Here is a 27878-nt window from a genome sequence, read left to right on the forward strand (position 1 = left end):
AAACTAGTTTTCCAGGCCCTGTGATAGGTTGCCCCTGCAAGGCTGGGTTATCCTAGGAGTTGACCCTAACAGTGGTCTCTGATCATTTAGAGGGCCATATCACCAGGGACAGACCTCAGGCCAGAGGAAAGTAAGTTTTACTTACAAGACATACAGTGTGAGTCTGATATACACGCAGCTGCCCCAGGCAGAAGAGTGAGGGGAAAGCAAACATTTCTTGCCAGCCCAGGCAGTCATGGCCATACAGCAAGGACAGCATGTACCCTCCTTGGGCAACTGTTTCAGCCTCAATGCAGTGCTCACTGGTGCATGGGGAACATGGAGGTCCGTGACTGCTGAGGCAGCCTGGTGTGGAAAACGGTCATGCAGTAGGTCACGGCAAGAAGCAAGAAGAGGGGTACCCTGGGGCATCTTCTCTCCTATCCCAGCCAGCCTTCCTTCCACTCACACCTGCTTATGTCTGACCATGGCTGGGCACTGAGAAGGGATTAGAGAAAAACAGGCCAGGTCACTCTTTCCAATAAACTAGGCATCATTTGGGAGCATGCATCCCTGCTGTGTCCACCCTCAAACACTTCTGGGACTGTGGTAAGGGCATGTGATCACCTCTGGACTGGATGAAAGAACTATTCCTTGTGGTCAGACTCTTGGCGAGATGTTTCTGGTTCTTGCTGTCTTAGCCATAGAATTGAAAGTTGGCACACACAGGTGTGCAAAGACACATGAGTGTGCAAAGCAACACAATAATTTTATCTGGAGAGAAGCCATTGTGCAGATTATAGAGGGATACACAATTAAGTTTAACAGTAGGCCACAGGAGTGAGAGTACTCAAGGGCCCCAGGCTGTCGACTGGAGTCTCATTTTGTGGGGTCTAAAGGAGGATGGAGCTGGTTACTCAGGGGTCTAGTTTGGGTGGTTCTTTAATTTGACTGGTGGATTAGGTCATGCATTCATTTTTTCCCTACTGCTCATGTTTCTTTCCATATGCATATGATTTCATATTCATGCTCAATTATGCATATACATAAGACAGTGAATAGGGTATAAGGACACAATTTGCCTTACTGTACATGTACCCAAAACTAGTTCAAGCCAGATCAGCCTTTCTATTTTTCCTACCCACACTGGGAATGATGCACTTGAATGGTACTTTGATTGTTGTTGGGGCAGAGAAACATTTATTATTGTTGAATACATGTAACTCATTGCAGTTGGGGTTCTGAGGTTGAAAGGTGAGTTTTTTGGAGCAGTGTGAATGTGTGTATTTGTGTGTGTGTTAAGTGCAAGTAAAAGAGCTAGGCTGAGAAGTGGAGATAGATAGATAGATAGATAGATAGATAGATAGATAGATAGATAGATAGATAGATGGATGGATGGATGGATAGATAGATAGATACATAGATACATAGATACATAGACAGACATACAGAAAGATAGATAGATAGATAGATAGATAGATAGATAGATAGATAGATAGATAGATAGATAGACAGACCCAAGTAGAGTCCTAGGTTCTTAACCATTCCTATGTTGGCCCGCCTCAGAACCCTGAGTTGTTTAAGCTCTCCCCGAACTCTCAGAATTCAGCTAGCATTCACTAAGATGAAGCCTTCTTCACCAGGAGGCTCTAAGCTGAACACAAAGGAAGATAGGACATTCACAATCAGAAAGCAGGTACAGGAAATGCTGGCTAACTGACGTCAAATAGTTCCCTCGGTGGCTCCCCAGCCCCATGTATTCCCATGGCATCTCTACAGCTCATCATCTATGCTCCCTTTTGTGTGTCTTCAGGATTTGCATGAGCAGTATTTTGTTCCTCTGTGTAGAAGCACAAGCAATAACAGATCAATATTTTGAGCAGCGAGAGCAGCTCCTCTAGACTCATTTGTCTGCCAGGGATGCGCTTTGAGGACTCCCACGAGAGGCAGTCATTATATTTTGCAGGTAAACCCAGGAAAGTTTGAGTGATTTGTTCAAAGTAAACAGCCCGTAGACACCGAGGCAAGCTGGCTGAGCTGGGCGATGTGGCCCCTAGAGTCATGTTCTGCTCTAGTGAGCAGCTTCATGGGAACCAGCACATTTTGGAGTTGTCTCAAAGGCTGGAAGAGGAACAGAACTGAATGTGTTTCATAGCCACCAGCTTAGGTCTAAGAGTCCTTCACACACACACACACACACACACACACACACACACACACACACACACACACACACACAGCTGTTCTTTCTTTGGTTTAATAGTTTACCCTGGGGTTTCTTTGGCCAAAGTTTCTAAGGGTGAATGGGCAGTCATTGTCATTGGCTCTCCCACTGTCTAGCAGACAGGGTTGAGAGCACATCTAGGACTCTCTGTCTGTGGGTGAGCACTGTGATCTTCTAACCATGACTGGGAAATGGGCAAAAGGTGTGTGAAATCATCTGTACAAATCCCACTTGGAGATGTTGCATAAACATGATCATAATGAAATACCTGAGGCAGGTTAGCTTGATTTAACAAAAGAGATTTGCTTAGTTCACTGATGTGAGGCTTCAGGGGCATGTTGCTGGCATTGGTTCCGTTCTGCACACACCTTCCTTGGTGTCATTGTCCTGAGACAGCTAATGATATCATGTGGCAGGGAGTCTATGTTCATATCTGCCAGTCTGGCCTCTCTCCTACTTCTTAGAAACCATCAGTCATGGGAGCTCTGCCCTAATGACCTAATCTAGTCCTAATCACTTTCCAAAAGGGGTTCATCTTTAGACCCCATAGGGAGGTTTTGTTTGGATGATGTTTGTACCATTAATGAATGACTCTGGGGACTCAACTTCCATGTGAGTATGGTGGGCTGGTAGTCTCATTGAAACTAGTCTAGATATCCAGGCATCACAGAAAGGATCTGGGTGATGTATGCTAGGATACAGGACTCTGGTCCTAGACAGGACAATAGATACATAAGCTGGCAGAGAGGGAAGGAAGAGCAAGACAAGTCTTTACAAAGGATCCTACCCAGAAAAAAGGCTTGAATATTCACCACACAAAATCCTTGAGACAGGGTGAGGGTAGGCTCCGTCCATCAGTAGAGTGTTTGCCATGCCAGCATAAGGACCTGAGTTCAGATCCCCAGCACCTATGTCAAAGCTGGGTGACGTAATGCACACCTGGAATCCCAATATTGGGAGAAGGCAGAAGCAGATGGATTTCTAGAGTCACCAGCCAACTGGCCCACCTGAGTTGTTCAGGTTCAGGTTCAGTGAGAGAACACTTGTCAAAAAATAAGGTGCATACTGCTTGAGGAACACATCTGCTGTCAACCTCTGGCCTCCACATTGCCAGGTATACATGTGCATGTACCACATAAACACAACAGAGAGAGAAAGAGGATAGAGGTAGAGAGGAAAAGACCTTGGGAGATGCATAATGAAGTCAATTTCCAGCAAAGAATAATAGACTCAGACAGCCAATACCTAGGAGGTACTTTAGAGATCATTAGGGCAACTCATTAAGCTGTTTCCATCCAAGCTGCCATCTTGGGTCCTCTGTGGTGCATCCTGGAGAATTACTGTGGTAGGGATTCTGGAACTGTTTGAACAGAGAAGAAACAGAGCCATGGTGATCAGTGACGTGTCCCATGGGCGTGAGAGCAGGCCTGGCACACAGACCAGTGGTTGCCATTCCTAGAGGCCAGCGCTCTCATTGGGAGGCGAGGAAGTCCAGGTTGCAAGAACCTGGACATCACCAAGGTCTGCCCCACTGGAGGCAAAATGAGAATTAGAATCTTATTTTATGCTCCATACCAGCGAGTACTCTGTCTACTGTACCATGCCGTCTCTGGGCACTGGTGGGGAGCCATAATCAATTCTCAGTGTGTCCAATGGGGGTAAACATCTGAGATAGAAACTGAATATTGATTCTGATCTCTACACTTGTACACCCACATGCCGCTGACCTTCACCTGCACTCATTTATTGAACAAACAAGCCTTTGAGCCAGTTTACTGAACCTCACTAACCCGGCTAATCTCCATGTTGTTTCAGGATGATTGTCCCCATTGCTTGAGCACCTACTGCATACCTAGAGCTTTAGATGTAGTACTGTATTAAAAACCTCCCCCAAACCCTAGAAGGAACTATGAGTACCCATGCCTTTGTGAACAGAAAAAAAGGAGTCCAAAAGTATTACCCAACAAGACACAGCTCATGAATGGCTAGCTCCAGGAATGACCCCAACTCCAAACACTTTCTTGGATATCCTTATTTGGGAGATACCATTGGGTCAGTCAGCAATGGTAAAATCTCTATGCTCCTTGCCTCAGTACCAGACAGACATGAGCTGCCTCTCAGATCTCAAGGATGACACTCTTCTGTCCCTTCATTTCTCAAAAGGCAGACATTAGTACATGCTCACTTCCCAGGTTCCCACCTTGGCAAGAGGAAGCTTCTTCCCTCAAACTCCACTGAATACCATCCTTACATGAATACTCAAGTTCAAGTGCAAAGTTCTGATCAGGACCCTGTTAGCCCTGGGTTCCTCCTCCTGTGAAGAGCAGGCAGAAGCAACTCTGTTACTTTGCTGTGGTGGCCACAACGGAATACTACAAACTGGCTCAACACCTGGAATCATTGCCTTTCATAGTTCCAGAGGCCAGAAATCCTATTGATAGAATTGATTCTCAAGCCCTGTCCAGACCTCTTCCTGACTGCTGTGTGGTCATCTTCATGTTCACATCTATGGTGACCTCTCAGTAGCCTCACATAGTATCCTTTCTATGTTCAAGTGGGTTACCCAGCTCCATTCCTTCACATTCAAGTGTCCCCTTTTATAAGGATACAGATTAGGTTAAGATGCACTCAATGCCCTCATTTACACTTACTTGATCGACTGACTCTATGTAGACCCTGGTTCCAAAATATGGTCTCGTTCTGTGTTACTGGAGGTTAGAACCTCAACATATGAAACGTAATTCAACCCACAGCAACATCTGTGTGTCCATGTGTAGCACAATAAGGGATGTCATATTATTATGAAAATTTCGAAATGTCTAACAATGCTGAAGTATCTCCATGGTGGACCACCCAAAGTGGGCACTCATGCAGAGTGCACACTGACCTGTGTCAGCCCATGGCAACATCCTGGACAATCCTCTGAACAAACAACAGGACAGCAGAGAGTCTCTAAAACCCCTGTAATTCAGAATCATTCACCGAGTCCCTATGAATCCCACACAAAGCACGGTGTGTAATCCTGGACCAGCCTGTGGGGACACATCACGCAAGATGACCGAGTGAACTTACTCAGTATGAGAGGCTCAATGGATGATTGCTTGCTTGACTGAATCTGAACATTGACTAGCAATCTCCCTCAAAAGATGTCCAAACATAGCAAACGCCCCCTGGAGAAGAAATGTATTTTTAGGAGTAGTTTTGATGGCACAGTTCTTAAAAGGGACTCAAGATGGTACTCTGTGGCAACCCTGAGGCTGACAGCTCATGCTCTTTCTACAGGATTTTCTTTTTCCCCCTCAGTTTTCCAGTTTCTGCCCATCCCCTCGTGTAGGCAGAAATTAAAGCTATGGTTTGGGCTGAAGATGTAGCTCAGGGGTAGAGAAGTAGCCTAGAATGCAGAATCCCTGGTTCTATCGCTAACACTGTAAAATAAAAGTCCATATACTTATGGAGGATTGAAAAGGATTGCTGTGGAAAGCCAAGTGAGAGAGTGAGGCGATTTAGCCAACAAAATGAACAAAACAACCTCATGAGGGTAGTGACTGGGATCTGTGGGTGCCTCCCTAGCCTGGAGACTAGGTTAATATTAACAGGCTTGAGTTAATGTGGGATTGTGCAACTGGGGCCTGGCCACCAACTCCCGTGGATGGTGCCATCATTCACCTCATCTCTGGAACCTCAGTTGCCCTCCATGTAATGCCTGGGAGGGAGGAAGTCAGTCCTGGCAGTAGAGTGGTACCATATGCTGTGTTGATGTCATTCTGAACCAAGAATGTTAGCTGGTCCCACCACATCAGGGTCCCTCCCCCCCCCCCCCCCCCCCCCCCCGCAGGCTCTGAATGTCAGGAGCAGAGGGCCTTTTGAAGGCATCTGTGTCACTGTCTTTGACCACCAGGAACATGCACATAGGCAGAAGGACAGATGTGTGCAATAACGGGAGGTCTGGGGTCTACTCTCTCTGGTCTTGCCTCCATCGGACTCCCCTTCATCACTGCTAGAGTGAGCCACCCCCACCCCCATGACATTTAATAAAAAAAAATAACCCCCCTTTTTTGAGACAAGGTTTCTCTGTGTAGCCCTGGCTGTCCTGGAACTCACTCTGTAGACCTTGAACTCAGAGATCTGCCTGCCTCTATCTCCTGAGTACAGCATTGGCTGTCTCCAGTGAGAAGCCGGAGGTGGTTTGGAGTAGTTGCCTCCATGGCCAGGACAGCTTGGGGAATACTGTATTCTTTTTTCCCACTTGGATGGGAATGTTTTAATGGCTCTGAGAAGTCCTTAAGTGAAGACTAATCCAAAGTTCTCCAAATTCACCTGACCAAGAACCCCCTCCTGGTAATCTATGAAGTTCCTTCCTGCAGGTCCCCATTAAGGCAAGACTAGAGCTGCCTCCTGGAGTATCCTGGCCTCCTGGAGCATCCTGGCCTCCTGGAGTATCCTGCCTCCTGGAGTATCCTGCTTCCTGAGTACCCTGCCTCCTGGAGTATCCTGCTTCCTGAGTATCCTGGCCCCTGACACATCTTGCCTCTTCTGCCCCTTTCTTCCCCAGGTACCCCTTCCACTTGCTTCTTAAACTAATGTACCTTTTTAAACATTAGAGCAGAAAGTGAAATAGTCTGTGTCCACCCTCTCACACCCTCCACTGCTTTGAGAGAACTGCCTGTTCACTGACCTTAACTATGGCAAACACACCTGGTCCCTCTCTTGCTTGCTTGTCCTCCCGACGCCCACACAGATCACTCTTTTACTCGCCTTGTGTCTCAGGTGCCATCTTTTAAGTGGGCCAAGGGATCACAGAGCAGGATCCTCATTCCAGCAGAGCATTTTCTCCATGGGGCTCCTCACTTTCCCCCTTGATATGCACCTGCTGTATGTGCCCGAATCTCTCAATGACAACCTTCCTCCAGACACACATCCTCGTCTGTTTTGTTCCTGGTGGCACACCAGTGCCTGGCACACGATACATGCTTGGTAAATAGTTGGCAGGTGAATTAACATGTGTGCTCAGAGGGAAAAACACACACGTGCACTCTTGCATTGTCACTAGACTCTCCTTAGCTTTTAGCAATCTTTCCATGTTAGCCTTCACAGAACCTTTTTAAAAAGTCTTGCATGTGTAAGTGATGGGGGTATGTTCGAGGGTGGGCCTTCTGCACGGATGTCAGAGACAAGCTTGTGTCTCTCCTTCCCTCCTTAGAGACTGTCTCTTATTGGTTCTGTAAGGTTATCTCTCAAGCTTCCAGGGAACCCTTCGTCCCCACTTCCCATCTTGCAGTAGGAATGCCGGAACTGTAGCCGTGCGTGCTATCACACCTGGCTTTTATGTGGGTTCTGGAAACACAAACTTGGGTCCTCACGTTGGCATGGCAATCTCTTTGTTCACTGAACCATCTCCCCAGCCTCGCCCAGGGCCTTGGAAAAATGCTGTATCCTGTTTCATTTCAGGGATGTACCAAGTTATAAAAAAGAAAAAAAAAAGAGATTCCATGTGGACTTTTTCCCCTCTTTGATTGGGGCTACAGTGAAAAAGAATGTCATGCTTTGCTGTCATGTTGTGTGTTAACTGTCCTGGGCAGTAAATTTATTGACAGCCGATGGTAGCAAAAATCCATGAGAGTATATAACAGTGACAGCTAGAGTTCAGAAGGTCAACCAATCAGAACTAAGGGTTCTGTTAAAGGAAACCATCACACAAGGTGTTATGGAATTACTGCCTTTTGAATGAACGGGCTGTCTCTTGTAAACTTCTTGTGCAATAACAGCTGTGATATTTCCCCATTTACCGTGCATCTTCATGTTATGTGTACATGTAATCTCACCGTTGCGTCTCAATCTTGGGCACAACTTTCCCTATACATTTGGGGTAATTGGACAACTGTTCCCAGCTGTGTTTATTTTTCATTAACATAAATCTGGCCAGGGCCATTCTCCAGACTAAAGCATTTCAGCAAAGATACCTTTTTCCAAGAACAAAACTGCACATAGATAAACACTAGCTCATCTCCCTCACAGATAGAGAAAAGAACCACTAACAATTTAATCCTCAACCCCTTACCTTCACCCTGGGTTATTTATACAAGACTCTAACTTAAGAGATTGACTGCTCACATTCCTGGGATGAAGTTTTAGCCATTTGCTAGTTACTGAGTTAAGGCAGTTACTTCCCACTGACCCAAGGAGATTACCTCCAGGCCAGGTAGGTGATAGGTGCCAAGCTTCTTTGTTGTGCAAAGTAAGTTTTGTATTCTTCCTCAGTCAGGTGCTATTCCTAGATTTTCTCCTTAGCAACTACTCTGAGCAAAAGCGCTTTTACTAACCAAATGCTGCATGCTCTGACATGGGGGGGAAAGTGGCGCCAAGGACAGTTTACTTTCTTGTGACATACTGACCCCTAACATTCTACCTAGCCATTTCTAGATTATAGTTTGAGCACATAAATTCCCCAATTGATCTTAGCATTTAGTTGACTCTACCAGAGAACTCCCCTTTAGTCACTCCCCTTTTGGGTTGTAATTGGAAGCTGACAATTAATTGCTCTATGTGTGGATCCTTATCACCTCTCTCTGCCACCCTGAAAACTTCAAGCCTCACATCGCTTTGCCAAAGAATTACTGTCTGGGTATATATACTGGTTCTCTGAGAGCACTGAGAGAACTGATTGAGAAGAACAAAGATGAGGACTGAGATGGAAAGAACTAGGTAGAATGATGAGAGAATAGCAGAAGGGACTGAGACCAGGAGGAACTGAGAGCAGGAAGGACTGAGAGGAACTAAGTAAGAGAGCAGAAAAGAAACTGTGTAGATAGAATTGACTTAGAAGAATAAAGCGAGTGGACTAAAGAACTCAGTGTGCTTAGATTCACTGAATATCCCTCAGATTAGAACCCTCAGCTGGTTGGTAGACTCTACTACAGACCCTGGGAGCAAACAATATAGGCTGGACCTATATTGTTTTTGCTATAAATTCCCAGGTGGGCTTCCTGGCTGAAAGTGGGAGTGTTTTCACCTTTAATAGTTCTTACCAAGTGGTCCTCCAATGAGGTGGCACCGATTTCCCTTTCTTCACATGACAGGACAATGTCTGTTTTCTCAGATGCTCATAGCACCTGGTACCAGTACCCCGTGTCTGTGCCAATTGAACAGGTGGACAATGCCATGCTCTTAATTGGATTTGCATTTTTTTAATTGCAGGAAGTTAGGAAATTTTACAGATTTCCATTGGCCATTTCTGTTTCTTTTTTCTTTTTTTTAAGTCTGCTGCTTATATTACTCACGGAGTTTTCTGTTGGTTTTAATAAGCGGCACTATTACTGTGTGAGAAAGGTCATGAGGCACGACAAAGTCCATTATCAGAGCAGAGTTTTATTAGAAGGGAAGGGGGAGGGACAGAAGATAGCTTGACCAGGCCTGTGCACAGAGAGAGAGAGAGAGAGAGAGAGAGAGAGAGAGAGAGAGAGAGAGAGAGAGAGAGAGAGAGAGAAGAAGGAGGAGGAGGAGGAGGAGGAGGAGGAGGAGGAGGAGGAGGAGGAGGAGGAGGAGGAGGAGGAGGAGAGGACAGGGAGGGGTCTGTGATCTACTCCTATGGATCCCCTGCACATGCGCATGTGGGCTTATGAATGTGCAGACTGTGTGATCATGCTGAGCGCATTGCGCAGTCACGCAGCCCACAGATTATGTAACATGTAAGGCCCCTTAATTGGCTACTGAACTGCACATGTGTGGTCACATAGCTGGAGGAGTGGCGGGAATTCCGATATTTTCTACTTGGTGTTTGCTGTTTCCTGATAATAAATTTGAAAGAAATCTTTAAAATGGTGGTCTTTGTGATACTTGTTATCAAGCTTTTCAGTTTGTTCGTGGGAGGTGTTTATGACATTTCATTTTTGTTTATTTATGTTTGATCTCAAATATTTTACTTTGAAATATATTTTATCTATCTATCTATCTATCTATCTATCTATCTATCTATCTATCTATCTATCATCTATCTATTTATTTATTTCTTTGAGACAGGGTCTCTCTGTGTAGCCTTGGATGTCCTGGAACTTGCTTTGTAGACCAGACTGACCTCAAACTCACAGAGATCCACCTGCCTCTGCCTCCCCAGTGCTGGGATTAAAGGCGTGCACCACCACTGCCCAGCTTTACTTAGAAGTGTAATATACTACTTTGCAATAACCTGAAGAGTATCAGGTTTCCTTGAGGCACCTTCGTACCTACCATGCTTTTGTTGACACCCTCTGCCCCATTTCTTTCCTCCCTCTTCTCCCCCTCTAATCCCTTCTTCCTCCACTGTTTTCCAGTTCACTTTCACACCACATGTGCCATATAGCCCTCCCTCCTTCTCCCCCTTAAAGCCTCTGTTTACCTCTCATGGCCCCTGCTCTAGTTTCCCGGTGTCCACACTCCCTCAATCCCACCTGGTCCTCAAGAATCGGAGGACCGTGTATGTGATGCTGTTGGTGGAATGTTGTAGATGACTTTTGGGTCTCAGCTCCCTTATTGATCATCTGTCTGATTGTTGGTTGATTATTGATTATTACCCTACTATAAGGACAGAAGGCATCACCATCAGCCTGTCCACTCTGTTCAGCCTTTGCCAGGAGCTGTGACGTTTGGCACACATAGATATATGATGGCTGTTCTTTCCTGGTGAACTGAATGGCACTAACCCCTGTATACTGTCTACATTTTGTAAAGTCAAACACAGACAATTCTTTTGATGATTTCTGGGGCTAGTCATTCAGGAAGGCTGCATTTACTTGGCACCTCTCTATATTTTTGTTTTCTACATTTCATTGTCTGCCTTGAAGGTTAGTCCTCAGGGTCTGAACTGACTGTGGCTCCTCTCGGAGTTGCTGCCTTGCCAGCCTTCTTCTTACTTGGGCTCCTGACCTTACCCCGGCCTTGCCAGCGTCTTCTTTGACTGTCTCACGTGGATGCACCTCTAAAGACTCCATTTCATGTCCTAACCCACCTCCAGAGGGGCCCTTCTGCTCTGGCTGGCTTCAGTGTCTGTTACACTGGAAACATTGCTCTGATGAGAGGTGAGACACATGGCAGTGGACACAGGCCAGGGAACCAGGGAGGCACCAAAGGTGAAGGATGGGGTCATGGACCTAGATAAGAAAGAGGGAGGAGGTGGGCAGAGGGGCAGCCAGGTTATCTGAAGAGTTAATAAACACACCTGACTCCCTTTTCTGGAGTTCCCAGCAAGAGATCAAAGGATTTCTGGGGCAGGAGGATGGGCCCAGAAAGCAGAGGAGTGAGGATTAGGAACTGTTGCAAGGAACTCTGGGAAATGTGTTTTGACCAGCCAGAACTGAAGGTTGGGTAAAGGGTCATTCAATCCCAGTCAAGTGGTGGGTGTATGGCTAGGCTTGAATTCCGAAGGTATTGGTTTGGAGATAGGAGCCCTAAGTGGCTCTAGACCCTTGGCCATCAGAGAAGGAGGCCCGGGGTCATCCTCGGTCTGGGAGGGGAGCCTAGGTTGGAGCAGACCACCAGGTCAGCATGCCCAGCACTCCCTCGTAGGTCCACTGTGCTGAGGGCTCAGAGGAAGGGTGTTTTCCTTCTCTGACTCCGTCACAGCTCCGAGTGATTCCGAGTCGTTCGTGTGCAAAGTGTGCTGAGCTAGGCGGGAGGCTGCCCTCCCACCCTATAGGCTCAGGAAGAGGCTGGTGAAGAACTTACTTAGCAGGATTCACAAGGCCAGCAGGAGACGTGTGGGCTGGATGTGCAGCACCAACCGCTCTGTGGACTTATGGATTGAGTAGGAAAAGGAGCACTCAGTCCCTATGTGCCTGGGGCACTGTTGGTGGAAGAGAACCTAGAGTAGACTGTGAGCCTGGTCATGTGCAGCTGTAACCCACGGCCTGCCTGTTCTTCTCTAGGTTTAGTCCAGTGGAAGCAGCCAGCATCACCTCTGTGGAATGAGGGAAGGGAGGGAGTTCATGGTGTCTTCAGGAAGTGTTACCTGTCTCCTGTCGGTGTGTGCTTCCATTCCTGCCCTGGGAAGTCTCACACGAAGACCTGGCCTCTGTACTGTGCAGGTCTGCTGGTTTGGGGACAGAGAAGAGATAGGTCAAGTGCTTAATGCCACAGAAGGGGTCTTTGGTATGTGCTGAGAAAAACTGATGTTGTCCCTCCATCCCAGGGAGGGCAAGCTTTGCCTAGAGAATGGGGAGAAAAAAGGGCCTTCATCCTCACGTGTACATCTGCTCCATGCTCTACCCCCGCAGACGGGTGCATACCCTCTCACACAGATAGAGGTATGCATAAAGACTGACAATGACAGGAACACACACACATATACTTACACACACACACACACACACACACACACACACACACACACACACACACACACAGAAACACAGCACATACAGACACACCTATAGGAACCCACGCGCACACACATTGATGCAGAACCTTCTTTCAGTGGAGGCCACACAAGCACAAAGGACCCACACCTGGCTATCTCTTCAGAGTCCTACTTCTGGCGTGGAAGGGAAAGCTGTTCAAATTGTGCAGGCTGTCACCTGGTGACTGTGTTCTACACTCGTGTCATGACGGTGCTCTATTCCTGGCTCCAAGTGACAGCTGCAAGGCGCAGGGAAACAGCGGGTCCCAAGCTCAAGGCTAGACTGTTCCAGCCTAGAGTAAGGTCTCACGTGGAAGTCACGAAGGAAGAACCTCCGAGGGCTTGTGTCCACCCTTCATGGTATTGCCCTGCCCTCAGCCTGCTCCATGGGGGTCACCGAAAGCCTTTGCCCTCTCTCCAGTCTTTACCTGCTCTGGCCTGTTCACGTCCATGCTCCCTTCCTGCCTCTGTCTCTCATGGCCTTGGATACAGCTCATAGCTTCACAGTGGGGGTGGGGGCATTTGTATTTCATGGCCTTTGCACAAGGATCCCTTTCCAGTGTGCAGCTGTGAGCCCTTTGAGGATTGGGCTTCTGAAGATGACCTTGAGTGTTCAGACTCCAAAGGTATCCAGGCTTTAATTTCACCGAACCAGTGGTATCTTTGGAAAATTTATTAATACTTCTGACTTTGTAGTTGACTAGTAACTCTAAATACCACAGGTGGAAAGTTCTAGAATAATGTCCCAGGTCACTAAGCCTAGACCTTTCTATATGAATATGGGTTATTTGAATCCCAAGGACTCAATGGTCCTGGGCAAATGTGAGATTGAGGTTCAGGGAGGCCATTCAGGGGAGGTACTTACATTATCAGCAGCCCAAGAATTTTCCTGTTGCAGCTTTGACCTCTGACCCCATCCTCCAGATAAATCCCAAAGGTCCTCTGGAGGAGCTCAGCCTTGACTTGATCCATACCCTTCCCCTTCTCCTTCACCTCACACCTGAGCTGTACCTCTACCCTCTGACTCAAACAGACACTGAACAGCACTGTGAGGTGACCTCACCTTGAAAGACTCCTGGGCTGTGTCCTCCACAGCCAATGTGCGGTTGGCTTCCTTGTTGAAAAGAGGGGTGATTCCTAGTAGGGTCATCATTGACTCCACATCATGGGTCTCAGACACCGACAATTCAGGAATGTGTACCTTGACCACCCTTAGTGGTCAAGAAAGGTAGCTTTTCTTTCATGTGGAAGGACTACTTTATCCCGGGAGCCCCTAAAATCCCACTTCCTCTGAGAAGCCCTTCAGGCAGACTCAAGGTGTTCACATGGAACCATGTCTCACTACAGTGTTGGGTCACCCCTCTTACTCTACCGGGGTTACCCCCAAGACATGACTCTCAGGAGAGTGAGAGCCAGTGCCGTGGAGTGCAATGGCTCACCGGAGGGCAGGATGGAACCACTCCTCTCCTCCCCGTGCTGAAGGTTCAGTGCTCAGCTTGGGTATTGGGCCCTCAGCAGCTCTATTCTCAGCCCCAGCTAGGTTCTCTGCTCTCCGTTGCAGGTTCTGGGCCTCAGAAAGTGCTGGGCCAGGCAGCAGAGTGGCACCTCTGCCTACAGCTCACCTCAGGCCGGCCTGAGTGTCCGTGTGTTTCATAGCACACCTCACTTAATGGCCAGCAGGGTATGGGCTAAGCTTACAGAGGGCGCCACACTGATTTGTGGCACACGCCTCTGGGGACCTGATAAACCCCACGCAAGAGTGACAGACAAAGAGTCTCTTGCAGTCATGCCCTGAGTGCTCTTTTCTGTCTGAGGTTTTCTCTATCCTCGAAACCCTCCATGGACTGTCCACCTTGACTTCTAACCCTTAAGGTGGCTAGGGCCTGAGAACCATCTCCATCTTCTTGCCTCCGCCACAATACACACTGCAGCTATGGCCCCTGCCCTGGGCTCTGCCTGCTGAGGATGAAATGTGTCCATCCTGGGGTGTGATTCCTCCGAGGACAACATGTTTACCTCTTTATTTCGAGCACTGTTTCTGTCAACAAGTCTGGCCTATGGTATGGAAATGAACAGAGTCTGCCTGGAAGCTCAAAGGCTGTGGCCTCAGCGTCTGGGCAGTCTTCTGGGTCCTTTGTCACATGATGATCAGAGGTTGGATGGTTCTAGGTAGTTCCTGGGACAGGGAATCACCTTAAGCTAAATTGTTGATTCATCCAGCGGAAGTGTGGGTACGTCAGTCTCTCCTCTACCTGGTGTATCGTGTATCTTCCCCTTATCAGGTATGGTGAAGCAGGTTACAGGGGCTGTGACCATACACCAGCACCATGCTAGACAGACCCTTGACTCGGAACAGGTGATGCACATCCACGTTATTGACCGTCAGTACTCTGATGGTCTTTCTATAGCCTAAGTGGAAATCCTCCATCTTGGTGAACTGGCACTCAAAGATGCTGATAATTTTGCCTGGACAGGAGGAAGAGCGGGTGTCAGATAGGGTGGATTTAGTTTTGTGCAAGTGTATCAGAAGAAAGGAGCCAGGACTCTCCTCTTGGAGCCCCAGTTTTATCAGCTAAAAATAGAAGAATGGACCCTATATGGCACAAGGGCTTTGTGAGGGTCACTTGAACTTGGGGAGGGGTATAGAATTTGGATATATTCTGGCAGATAACAAAGGTAAAGTGTCTTTGAAAAAATTAATATTATGTTTATTTAATTTATGTTAATTTAGCCCGGAGATGCTAAGTGATAATGAATGCAGGTGATCAGTGGTCCATAACTCACACCCGTACACCTTTTTTCTGGAGGCTTCTTGTCCTTTTCAGGCAATTGTTAAATCTATATTCAAGGCAAACCTTTCTGGGTACCTTGACTCCTTGCCTGAGCTCCTAGATATAGAATAAATACTTGGGTAGGTTCCCCAGTGCTATACAAAAAACATGACCACCATGGCCATCAGCATAGGTAGGGGCCTCAGGGACCTATCTTCACAGTCATGACCCTGGCCTCGTGTTCTCATTGGATGATGGGGCTGGGAAGGGAGTGAAGATGTGGTCTGGGTGCTGTGCTCTGCAGGACTTTGCCCAGGGGAAAGGGAGCTCAGGGGAAGAGGAACAGGCCTTAGCCTGGACTCCTAGCCCTTCCCTGGGCACAGATGTTCCCTCAGGGTCCTGAACTAACCATTTCCAGGCAGAAGGCCATGCTTGGGGTCAAAATTAGTTGATCAGGTGCAGGTGCTGCACAAAGTTTCACGCACTGTGTAAGCTCACTAATTCTTTCATGGCCTCACAGCGCTGGACTAGCTTTGTCCATACTAAAATGGACAGTCACACCCCAAGCAGATAAAATGGCTTGTCCAATGTAGACAGGTAATGGCTGATAAAGGAGGCCACATTGGAAGCCAATGTTTTTAGGCTCCAGAGCTGACTCTCTCCACAACGCTTACTCTTTCTCAGTATATTCCATGGAAACTGCCCTATGTATACTGTGCTATAATTTGTTTTGGAAAACACTACCTATTCTCCTGTTTCACTCACACGGATTTCAAAAGAACATTTGTATAGAGACTGATTTGTCAAACCCAGCTAAGGGCTTGCTTTAATCCTTCATCCTCCAATCTCATTGGTGGTTGAAAATTGTTATGCTATTGGTGAAAGTCTGAAGAAGACACATGTAGGCATTTTGTTCTTCTCTACTTTGGGGTGCCAAGGAGACAGAAGATCAGAATATGAGCATCTATTTGGATCTATCTAACTGTGGATGGAGTCATATGATGCCATTTTGGGGGAAGTGATGAAGGCAAAGGGGAGCTTCCTAGCTGGAGGAAGTAGTCACTGGGTGTGTGCCCTTAAGGTTGTCTTTTGCCCTGGCTTCTTCCTGTCATCCCTCTTTTCTCTAATTTCTGCCCACTATGGAGTGTAGGACAGCCTTCATGGCCATGATGTTGTGTCCAAGGACAGAGCCAGACAACCATGGACTAACTGCTCTGTGGGACCATGAGGTAGAATAAATTTTGGTTTATTTAAGTTGCTATAGTCAGGTATTTGGTTACTGTGATGTAAGAATAATTGAAACAGAAAAACAGTTCTAGAGAAGTGGCATTATTGCTGTGGCAGAAGCTGAATGTGTGGGGAACCAGTCCAGGAGGGATTTGGAAATAATTCCAGATGTGGGCTAGAGAAGCCGTAGGGTGGTATGGGAAAGGACTCAATGCACATGCTGGTGTAGCTGCCTGCAGCTTGTGGAAAGGCACACTGCCTTCCTGACATCTCACCCATGATGCTGTGTCAGGCTTTTCTGAGATGCAGCTTCCTGAAAGTCATCTACGTGTCTGTAAATAACCACACACCCATGCTTTTTGTTTTTTTGAGACAAGGTCCCTGACTGTCCTAAAACTCACTCTGTAGACCAGGCTGGCCTCAAACTCAGAGATCCGCCTGCCTCTGCCTCCCGAGTGCTGGGATTAAAGGTGTGTTTGTTTCCCTAGCCCCGACTGATGTGGATCACTCCTTCCCCTGTGGAGAAGTCACTGTGTATCTTCCTTGGGGAAATAGTCAAGGCTTAATGGATTTGTTTGGGCTCTGGTTTGAGCTGTAGAACAGGTGTGTGTGTGTGTGTGTGTGTGTGTGTGTGTGTGTGTGTGTGTGTGTGTGCATAAAGATGTGTTATATTTTACAATTACATTTTCAGATATCATTCTCTTACCAGATACATGAGCTGAAGCATTTTCTCACATTCTGAGTGTTTTCCCTTCACTCTGCTGATAGTTTCTTCTCATGTACAGATTTTAATTTTTTTCGAAAAGTCCTATTTCTATTCGACTCTCTGTGCCTCTGAAAGGCTCTTATCTAAGCAAGAATTTGCACAATTTGATTCATACCTTCCATACCCTGGACTACCCAGGATGCGGTTACCCTGGGTCTACTTCCTTTCCCTAAGAGAAGGGCAGTTTGGGAATTGAGAGTGTTTTTTTTGATGACACTGTTGAAATGAAGGCAGGGTGAGCTCTAGCAGGTCAGCTGCCAATTCCGCTCCTCTTGTGGACACATCATAGACTTGAGTCATGGACCTTATGATTCAAGGAGGAATTTTATTTTATTTGAGTCCAACCCAGCCCTTTGAGGCTGGGAGGGGTAGTTCCACAGGACAGGAGTGTCCAGGAGGATCTGGGCAGCAGGTACACTTTGCTGGGCTCTCAGGCTGTCTAGCTACAGCTGCCCTTCATCAGAGCCTTGGAAGTCGAGACAGGGCTGCTTGAGTCTTATGAAAAACTCGGTGCTCAGGAGCCCTGACATCACACCAGAACTGTGGCTGGCCTCAGAATGCCAACTGAGACAATTATGGCAAGAAAAAGCATGGTCACAAGCACCGTTAGGGACCTGAGCACAATGAAATGTGAGATGTCCCTGAGGCAGTGCCCCAAGTTGAGGGGGCTGGATGTCTCATGGTGAATGACTAACTGTGAACTCTGGAGGGTTAGGGGAGGTAATGTTCCCCATCCATGTATTTGTACCAAGCATTGCTCTTTTGACAGGATAACTAAGACAGGCAGTATTTTCCTGCCCTATCACACATTAGTAATTATTGTTTTGTTTGTGTTGATAGGGTCTCACATGTCCCAAGCTGGCCTTGAACCTAGAATTCTCTGAGTAGCCTGAAGATGACTTTGAACTTCTCACCTTCCTGTCATCATCTCCTAAGTGATGTGGCTAGAGGCATGCATCCCCACGCCCAGCCTGTGTGGTTCTAGGGATTGGAACCCAGTATATGTGAGGCAAACACTCTACCAGCCGAGTCATATCTCTAGTCTAGCTTTTACACTGTTTTTTTCAGTAGCCCCTTAGCTGCCAAGTTCCAAGACCGATTGACACTGGCTTGTAATGGATGACACTGATTGACATTGGCTTGTAATGGATGACACTGATTGACATTGGCTTGTAATGGACGACAGTGGACATTCAGGGATATGACTCGGCTGGTAGTGTTGCATCGCTGCTTCCTCCAGATTGAGACGTTTTCGCATGGAGGGAGAGGAACTTGAGAGGCTTAAGAAACAAGATTTCTGAGGTGACATAAACATTGAATAAGTGCCAGGATGGGTGCCTCTTCACTGGTGTAGCTGCCTGTAAGTTGTGTAAGGAACTTTGGTCACATTGCTTTTCTGACGTTTCACTTGTGTTACTGTGGTAAGCTGTTCAAAAATGTAGCTTCAGAAAAGTCATCTATGTATAGCCATGCACCTGCACTCTCATAAAGAACCTCAGTGAATGGGTTGGGGAATTAGCCCAGTGGTAGAGCGCTTGCTTAGTCCTCATCTCCGGAGGAAAAAAAAGAACATTAGTGAAGTCATTGGCTCATGTGTTCACCAAGCAGGACCTGGATAAAAATCTTTTTTAAAATATCCATTTATTTATTTATCTATTTATTTATTTTGGTTTGTCATTGCCCTCTATACATGGGAATGACTAGAAATAGTCTCCCCCCTCCTCCCCAGAAAATTATAAATGATGCCCATGCTTGAAGTAATCTAGGGAGAGAACTGGTTGGGGAAAGTGGGAACTGATGCTCAAGTATAATTATTGTGGTTTGGGATCCCCTATTTTGCCCACAATAAAAGGAAGATCTAAGGCTTTGTCTTTGATGATGACTAGGAAGGGTCTGTTGAACTTGACAGTGGGGACTTTAGGTGAGGTAATCTTGAATACATTAGAAAACTGGGCGTTTTTTCTGTCTGTATCTTCAATTGCCAGCACAGCCTTATGCACAGCCTTCACAGAGAGGGAGAGAAAGGTAAAAGTGGATCAGAAGCTAGGAAGTCCCCACTCTAGGCTGAAGCAAGACTATGTGGGAGCCTCAGTCAAGGAGAGACTCCTTGGGGCCTGTCTCCTCCTGGTCAGTCTTACCTTGACCACGACCCCCTCACTCTTCATGATCACTCAGAACCTTTCTGGACTTGGCCTGATTTTCTATCTGTTCCCTTCATGACTCCCATCTCTCATACCCTTGGTGCAGCCTGAAGCCTTAGAGGGAACGACCTCTCCGAGCCCTCTGTTACATGTGTCCTGTTTCTAGTGCACAGTTTTGGCCTTCTTGAGACAAGGACTCTGAATGTGACCTTCAGAGGGCCCAAACTCCCAAAGTCTGCAGTTCGTGTTCAACCACTATTGTTTTGGGTCTACTGATTTTCCCTCATTAGTTAACTCACTCATAAATTCAACTTTGTGGTTCACATTTATGGAAGATTATAGAATGTTCTCTGAAATAACTGATCCTAAGTAAGATTCTCTGCATAATTATGAGCAGACCAAATCTCAAACAGTAGAAGGTCTTGGGCAAAGATCATCAGAGAAACACCTCAGGGAAAAACCATGATACCACCTACATGAAAAGTCACTTCCCAGCTCTGACCATACTCCCAGATACCTCCTGCGAGTCCTCAGCGCTCAACCTGGCCCCTACCCATGTGTCGTTATCCCCATCCTCAGCCTCATGCCTAAGCTGGGCTCTCTACATTTCCTCCTGACCTTTAGACATCCAGAACTACACACCCGTTAGGCAGCCTCACCTTGGATACCTTCACAGGAGCATCCTTTGTGACTTTTGAAAGATCAGCATTGTTGCTGAAGATTTGGGTGATGCCCAGTGTCCTCATGACTGTCTCCAGGTCATAGGTTGCAGAAACGGTAAATTTGGGGAAATATAAGTTGACAACCCTGTCATAGTGGAAGAAAAACATAGGGGTTTCATGACTTTCCCTGTTCTTCCAGCACTTACCATGCTGTGAAAGTGTTTTCTCTTCCCATTTACTGCCTCGTTGCTGTCTACAGCAAAATGGCAAGGCACCTTGGTGACCTGTCCTTGTCACTTCCTCTATATTTGGCATGGAGGTCTGGTGTTGACAATAATGGGACCATCTTGTCCTAGTAGCCCCAGAAGTGCCACCTTCTCTGAGAAGTCCTCCTGACAGATTCAGGGTGCTCACATGGAACCATGTCTCACCTCCTCCGCCATAGCTAGGGATACTCCTGAGAGCTGGTGGGGCCGATGCAGCTGGGGGACATGTAGTCAGACAAGAAGAGCGGAGTGACCCTGAGAGCTGGAGGAGGCCTGGGGACAGACTGTCTCTCCGCTCTGTGACCAGTTCTTATCAGAGCCCCATCTGGTTCTCTGCTCTCTGCTGGGGGCGCAGGGCCTTGGGGCTGTGCTCAACAGTGCAGCACCTCTGCCCACACTTGCCTCAAGCCCACAAACCAGACACCAGGGCCTGGGCTCACTGATGGAGAACACACTCTGACCTCTTGGTTCTCAGGGACCCAATGAACCACCCTGAAGAGTGTCAAAGGGCAGAGCATCCTGAAAATGTGACCCAGGTACCCACTTTTAACCTTTCCCTCTCTAGGCCTCTCTAGCCAAACTCTGCCTGTGTCCACTGTGAAGGTCATGGTACCCAGATGAACTCATTCTCTGAGAGAAGTGCCTTTTCAAGGGGAGTCCAAGGCACAAGTACGCCTGAGGCACACATCAATTTTTTTTTTAGCAGCCTGTATCATGTTCATTAAGAATGAAACAATTCTGATAAGTGTTCTGGAGAGAAAGCTTGCCCACTGATGATACCTATACCAATGTCTAGTCCTGCCTTTGGGCTCCACGCCAGTAGACTGTGTATCCAAGAAGCTTATGGAAATTTCTCCCCCTTTTTCTTTTCTTTTTTTCTTTTTTTTTTTTTTTTTTTTGGTTTTTTGAGACAGGGTTTCTCTGTGTATAGCTTTGTGCCTTTCCTGGAACTCCCTTGGTAGACCAGGCTGGCCTCGAACTCACAGAGATCCGCCTGCCTCTACCTCCCGAGTGCTGGGATTAAAGGCGTGCACCACCCCCGCCCAGCTTCCCCCTTTTTCTTTAAAGCCCTTCCCTTGCATTGTCCTCCTTGTCTGTCGTGGTGGCAGCTGTCTGCTGCTGCTGGGACAGTTATTCTACGGACATTCTCAGACTGGCATCCCTCTTGCACATTCTGTCCTGGAAATTGGACCAACTGGGGTCTTTGTCTCAAAGCCCATCTTCCTGTTCTTGGTTCTGTCTTAACATATGGCTCCAGTGACTGTCACAAGAACCAGCAGTGTGCCTTTGGAAGGCACAGTGTGCATAATGGGAAGGCAACTTCCAAACTAGAACCTTAGAGTTCACAAAGTGAGCTTTGTGAGTCCACACAACCTGGCCAGCGCTACTTTCCAGAGGTTCCAGGGTGTGACTCATAACGGTGGCCCAGGGATTGGGCTCACCTATCCTAACTGGTGGCTAGTCCTGAGGGGTGACCTCAGGCAGGACATGGCTCAGAGAACAAGGCAGTTTTGAATAGGCCCCCAGACTAGGGAATCACCTTTGGTTCATGTTCCTCTGGAGGGTATTGAGATATTCAGGGCTCAGGTTCTGTAACAGTTGCTGCATCTTCTCCGGGTCTGGCAGGATGAAGAAGGCTATGGAATTCTCTACATAGTGCTGCATCAGCACCCAGCTGAACAGATGCCTATCCTTTTGCAGGTAAAATTTATCCAGGCGGCATATCATAGACAGATAAAGCACCTCTCCTGTATCCAGGTAGAATTCAACTTTTATAATTTGATCATTGTAGTTATTATTCTGGATTCCTGGGGAGAGAGAAGGGGATATAGGGAGGGGTGGGATCAAAATTTAGGTGTCAGAGCAAGGAATTCCCGGTCCCCTGGGTGACACTTCCCTCTTAGCCATAGCTTCATCAAGCGTAAATGGGGTGAGTGTGGTCACAGAAGTCTGCTGAAGGGATTTTGTGAGGACCCCTTAAAGCTGTAGAAGATACAGACTATTTTTGCATCAGACTACTTAGTGGAAAATTTGCAATTTCCTCTGTCCCTTTGCTCTTTGGGGCATTAAGCATATTTGATAGTTTTATGAGGATTTGTTGTTTGTGGTAGAAATTGAACTTATGACGTCATCTCCCATAGACTTAGCCCCATCTCCACCACTGAGATGCAACTCTGCCCCTGTCTGGAGATTCTCAGTAAAAACAGGAGCCTCCTGAGTCAAAGTTCCCTGCGGAAAGAGTCCTGCCCCTCGCCGACAGTCATTTAGTCCATATGCAGGGGAAACGCCATGTGTGCCAACGCCAGGATAGGGTCTCAGCTGTCGTGTGAGAGCCAAAGCTGAGACCGTCAGAGAAGGTAGAGCCCCAAGGATTGAGTTCATTGGAAAGGAGCAGGTGTTAGGGCTGGGGTGTGGACACGGCCCACCTTTGTCACAGCAGAGCTAGGACCTCGGTTGTGCTGGATGTGGCCTGGGGTCTCTGTTCTGCAGGACTCTGCCCAGGGTAGAGGAAGCCATGGTGGAGAGAAGATTTTGCCTTTGATCCCCAGCCCCCTACTCTGTGTAGGGGGGATCCCCTTCCCAGACAGGATGCCAAGCTGGGGATAGGGGGTCAGGTTAGTTACACTGGGCAGCTATTAATTCTTTTGTCACCAGAAAGGAACAGTTAGCTTTCCTTACGAAGGAGGGATAATCATATCCTAAAGAGTAAAATGTTTTGTTTTGTTTCTTTTTTCTTCTCTTTTAGATATCATGGTTATTAGATGATTGAGTATCAGGGGCCTTTAAGCCTGATGATGCGAATTTGATCCCTGGCACCCAGATGGTAGGAGAGACCCGATTCCCACAGGTTGTGTGTGATGGGACCGCCCCATGTGCTCTGTGTCATATGTAGGCGTGCACTTACACACACAGCAGTAAGTAAATAAATGTAAAACCTCACCACTTCTCACTTCAAGCTGGTAATAGATATGCTCCAAGGCATGCTCATCTAACTCATGATGTGACTTAATGATCATAAAACATGGGGCTAGTTAAATGATGTCCATGACACACACCACACTCATCATCATCTCTATGTTGACCCCATAGTGAGCAGTACCCCAACTGTCCCAGGGTGATTATCACTCATGAACCCATCAGGCTGCTCCCTAGCTTATCTGCTTTGTCAAATACTGCCTCTTCTAAATAACGCCCTTACCTGCTTACTTCCTTGCCCATCTGTCCATTCTTTTGTTGTTGAGAAGAACTTGAATCCTAGGGTTCTGACCTCCGTGGTTACCCTCCTCAGTGTCAGCCCCACCTTACCTTCGAAGGAGAAGTAGTTCACCAGGGCAAGAGCTGTGTCTATCGGCAGGTCTTCGACCACCTCTGATATGTATCCATAGCTTCTCTTCAACGTGTGTTTGTTGATCTGTGTCTTGGCTTCTTGAATGTCCCTGAAGTTGGTGGGGATGGTTTCCGAGTGGTACAACTCTGTAATCATCTTTTTGAACTTGTCTGCCACCTCCAGACGGTTATCAATGAACAGGCTGCTGCCAGTGATCATCTGGATCTGGTAGTTTGGCTGGAGGCATTTTTGGAGGAGGTGCTGGAAGCATCTGTGGATCCCCATTTCAGGCATCTTTAAGAGATTGAACCTCAGCCCATTGAAGATTTGCTTGTGAGTGTTGCCTTTAGTTCCCAGGGAGAGCATTGTGAAGGCGGCTGAAATGCTCACTGGGGAGAATACAATATTGGTGTGTCCAGACCAATGGACTGCCTTTTGGAGCAAGGACAAGGATATGTTGGTAATGGTGATGGCAAAATTCTGGCATTGGGGACCCTTCTTGTTCTTGTCATGGCCTGAGTTACCTGTCATTTGATGACCTTCGGTCTGGGAGCCAGGGAGCAGACAGCACAGACCTGCTAGCAAGAGGAAGTTGTGAAAGAAAGAGGGTGGCATTGTCCTGAAAGACAGAGAAAGGTACAGAAGCCCCAAGTCAGCACTATGATGACTCACTGACCAACCCAACCATTGACACCATGTAAAAGCAACTGGTTTCCTAAAGCTGGGTGCCCAGCTGGGGCTAGGAATGTTCTACATTCTTATCATGGAAAGAACCACAGGAAACCATCACAGTCATGAGAGCTCAGATACATGAACTCATTATTTTAGTTTTCTTTTTAAAATTTTACGTGTGTGTGTGTGTGTGTGTGTGTGTGTGTGTGTGTGTGTGTGTGTGTACATGCACGCGCAAATGTAAGCACCGTATCAAGTACATAAAGGCCAGATGTCAAACTTGTGGGAGTTTGTTCTCTCCTACCATGTGCCTCTAGGGGTCACCAAGCATGGCAGTGGCCATCTTACCTTCTGCTTTAAGATGTAAGTGCCATGGCCCAACTTTACAAGGGCTGGAGACTAAGGCAGAGTGGATAAAATGGAATCATAGAAAGTTACCCAACAAGGGGGTCAGACCAGGATGAGAAGGACTTCATTGCTTCATAGAAGGGTGGGTGGCTTCCATTGTCTTCATGATTTCATGGGCAAAGAAGCTGCTGGCCAGAACAGGAAGGATCTTGTGGTGCCACACACACAGCCAGAGCACAGAGTGGCTGTGCCACACCTCAGTCTAAGTCTTACTCAAGCTCCCCAGATGGCACAAACTTCTGCCACCGCCCTCTTCTCCCAACTACTGCAGCCTTCACATTGTACGCCCCTTGAGCATGAATTTGTTGTTTTGTCCAAGTCCTGCGATATTCTGAGCCTGAGGATTACAGCTGGTCAGAAGCCTATGAGACATGGAAGCATTTGTGCCTATTTATTACCTATGGGTTCCACGCATCAGGTTCTGTCCATTCAACAGGGCAAGAAAAGCAAGGCTCAGAGCAGCTCAGCAACTTCTTCAAGGTCACTCAACCAAGAAGGCTGAGCTGGGTCAGACTAGTCTCCAGTTTCTGGCATGTGCTCTGTGCGCAGCTGAGGCCGTCCACTTGACACTGCCTCCCCTGAGCATGTGGCCTAGGCTCAGGGCTGGGCACAGAGGATAACAAGAATTGGAGGGGTCAATTAACGTGTAGAGTGAGGTCCCCCTGGCAGCTCAGCAGTCCATCCAGGCCACCGGCAGTGAGTCAAAGAGAATCCGGACTCCAGGGAAACACCATTATGGGGCATATTGATGAGGTGAGAACAAATTTGGGTTCCAATCTGGACTCTGACAACAGTCCTTTTGTGACAACAAACATTTAAACCTCTCTAAATCTCATTTTAAACAGAGCAGTTGGGGAAAATAAGAGTTAAAGGCGATATCAAACTTTCACCAAGATATGACCTCAGGGCAGTTTGTGGGGGAGGAAGGAGGGGGTTTTGTGAACTCTAGACATCAAAGCTAGCTGGGGGCATAGAGCAGAGATGGAATTTGGGGTTATGAACCCAGATAAGAATGAGGGAGGAGGAGGGAACAGAGGGCCATGAAGGTTATCTAGAGAGTTAATGAACATCTCTTCCTTGGGGGCTGGGAGTCCCCAAGAGGAGATCAGGGCAGATGGTCGCTGGGTAGGAGGGTGGAGCCCAGAGAGCAGAGGACGAGGACCTCAGACTGAGCTCTGGAATTTAGATTTGAAAAGCTAGAGCTGAAAGGAACCCTTTTCTCTTCTAAGGCAGTTGAAGGTCATTGAACCCCAAAGTCACACAATAGGTCTGCAGTTGGGCCTGGGTTCTAAAAACACCAAGGAGTAAGAACCCCCAAAGTAGAGCAAATTCAAGTGAGAAGCGTGAGCTTCCCTGAAGCAGATCCTCTGAAGTCAGTATCCAGAGGAAGGCAGGAGGCCTAAGGCTAGCCCAGGCCTGGGAGGCACTTGAACAGACTGCTAGCTCAGCCCTGCCCAATGCTCAACACTGTCCCTCCAATGCGCTGGGTGTGCAGAAAGAAGCCACTCTTGTATCCTGGCTCTGCCCAAAGGAACTGTAGCTGGTGCCTGTTTCCCCTTTGTGCAGACCGGGGCCAACCCAGCTGGGGAGGTTGATTGATAGTGCCCAGGTAAAGAAGATGCAAACGCTAAAGAAGAGGCTGGTGAAGGACTTACTGACCAGAGTCGTCTGGGGCCAGTGGGAGGCCTGTGGGCTGGATGTGCAGCAGTCTGTCATACTCTTATCCTGGGGCTTTATAGGGCGACAAAGGGCGTGAGATACTTGGTCCCTACGTGCCCTGGACCCTCTGTGCCAAAGGAGAGCGTGGGGCAGCATGTGAGCCTGGCCAGATGATAGTGTGACCTGAGGGCATGGTTGTTCTTCCCTGAACTGACTTAGTGTAGTGTAACCGTCCAGAGCCATCCAGCTGGCATGCAGAAGGTGAGGGAGCCCTGTGGTCATTGCAGCCTACCTCAGAGAACTACTGAAGAAAGCCATGGGCCATCCAGGATGGTCCCCTGTACGCACAGTGAAGGCCTCTGTGAAGCTTCTGGTCTCTTGTTTCTCTTTCCTACACTTCACACACATCCTTAAAATCTCCCGACATGCTGAGGCTGGGTCCAGGACCAACCTGGGGGCTCGTTCTTCTCCATATCACCTATTTCTCTTCTGCCCTCTGTGGCCCACACCTCACCTTCCTGGAAGGTCAGGCCCCTGGCAGACTCTTGGTCCCAAGATTGCAGTGTTAATGAGGAAAAGGGCGCTTGATGGTACAATCAGGCTAAGGGTGTTCACACGGGGAGAGTCTTTGGACTTGGTCTCAGAATGGAATCCCAAGGACTCTCATTGGGGAGGGGCTGAGTGAGTACATATGCAGAGACAGAGGAGGCAGGGACAGGGCCATTCCTTAGAGGGTGTGACCAGCACAAGAGGGAGCCTGAAAAAGGAGCCATGTCAGAGTCTTCAGGGAGACATTACGTATGGCCATTGATACATCCTCAAGAGAGGACCCCGAGGGCAAAGACCCCAAGGCACAGAGCTGCTGAGGCCCCTATGTCAGGCCTCACAGCCTCCTCTCTCACCCACTCTCTCCCACTGTAGCCCACACGATATCTCCCAGATGGTGCTTTTGTCCTTGCTGTGAGGAGGTTTGCCTCAGGGAGAGCACATTTCCCTAATTCCTATACAGAAGCCACCACGTGGCCTCCAAGATGTGGCTCTGGCTCAGGCTGGCACTGAGCTGAGAGAGGCTGTGTGTTGTCTGTTGCACCCTGGGGACCTTCCTAGGACCTCAGAAACCTTGCTCAGCTTGTACTGGGGTATTGGAGGTGAGGTGGCTGCTGTTGGCTGTTTCTTGGGGCTCTAGAAGGGGTTTGAGATGCAGGCTGATTCTGTGGCCTATTCTTGACTGACTGATGCCCACCACCATGGAGCAACACCCCTCCATGTAGTTGGAAGCTTTTTTCAGTCTTGTCATGAGGATAGAACTGGCGTCAATGTGTTTGTTGTTAGCTAGAAGTCTACTCTTGGGTATTCAGAGAGTCTTTTAGCAGACTTCTAGAAGGAGACTTGACGTGTAAGCTCTATCT

The 27878-nt window shown here is 47.7% G+C and overlaps 1 protein-coding gene across 1 annotated transcript; it reads right to left on the reverse strand.

The window, feature by feature from the left end:
- Nucleotides 1-1974: 1974 nt before the first annotated feature.
- Nucleotides 1975-26574, reverse strand: LOC102912393 (alpha-1-antitrypsin-related protein). The gene is given in 10 exon segments (XM_016009137.3): nucleotides 1975-2100; nucleotides 13633-13780; nucleotides 14763-14830; nucleotides 14832-14886; nucleotides 14888-15035; nucleotides 19174-19336; nucleotides 20134-20281; nucleotides 21943-22210; nucleotides 23709-24349; nucleotides 26470-26574. Coding segments are annotated over 9 exon segments (1761 nt in total). The 5' UTR covers nucleotides 24346-24349; nucleotides 26470-26574.
- Nucleotides 26575-27878: the final 1304 nt, after the last annotated feature.

The sequence above is a fragment of the Peromyscus maniculatus genome, chromosome 14 (genome assembly GCF_049852395.1).
Source record: "Peromyscus maniculatus bairdii isolate BWxNUB_F1_BW_parent chromosome 14, HU_Pman_BW_mat_3.1, whole genome shotgun sequence".
NCBI lineage: Eukaryota > Metazoa > Chordata > Mammalia > Rodentia > Cricetidae > Peromyscus > Peromyscus maniculatus.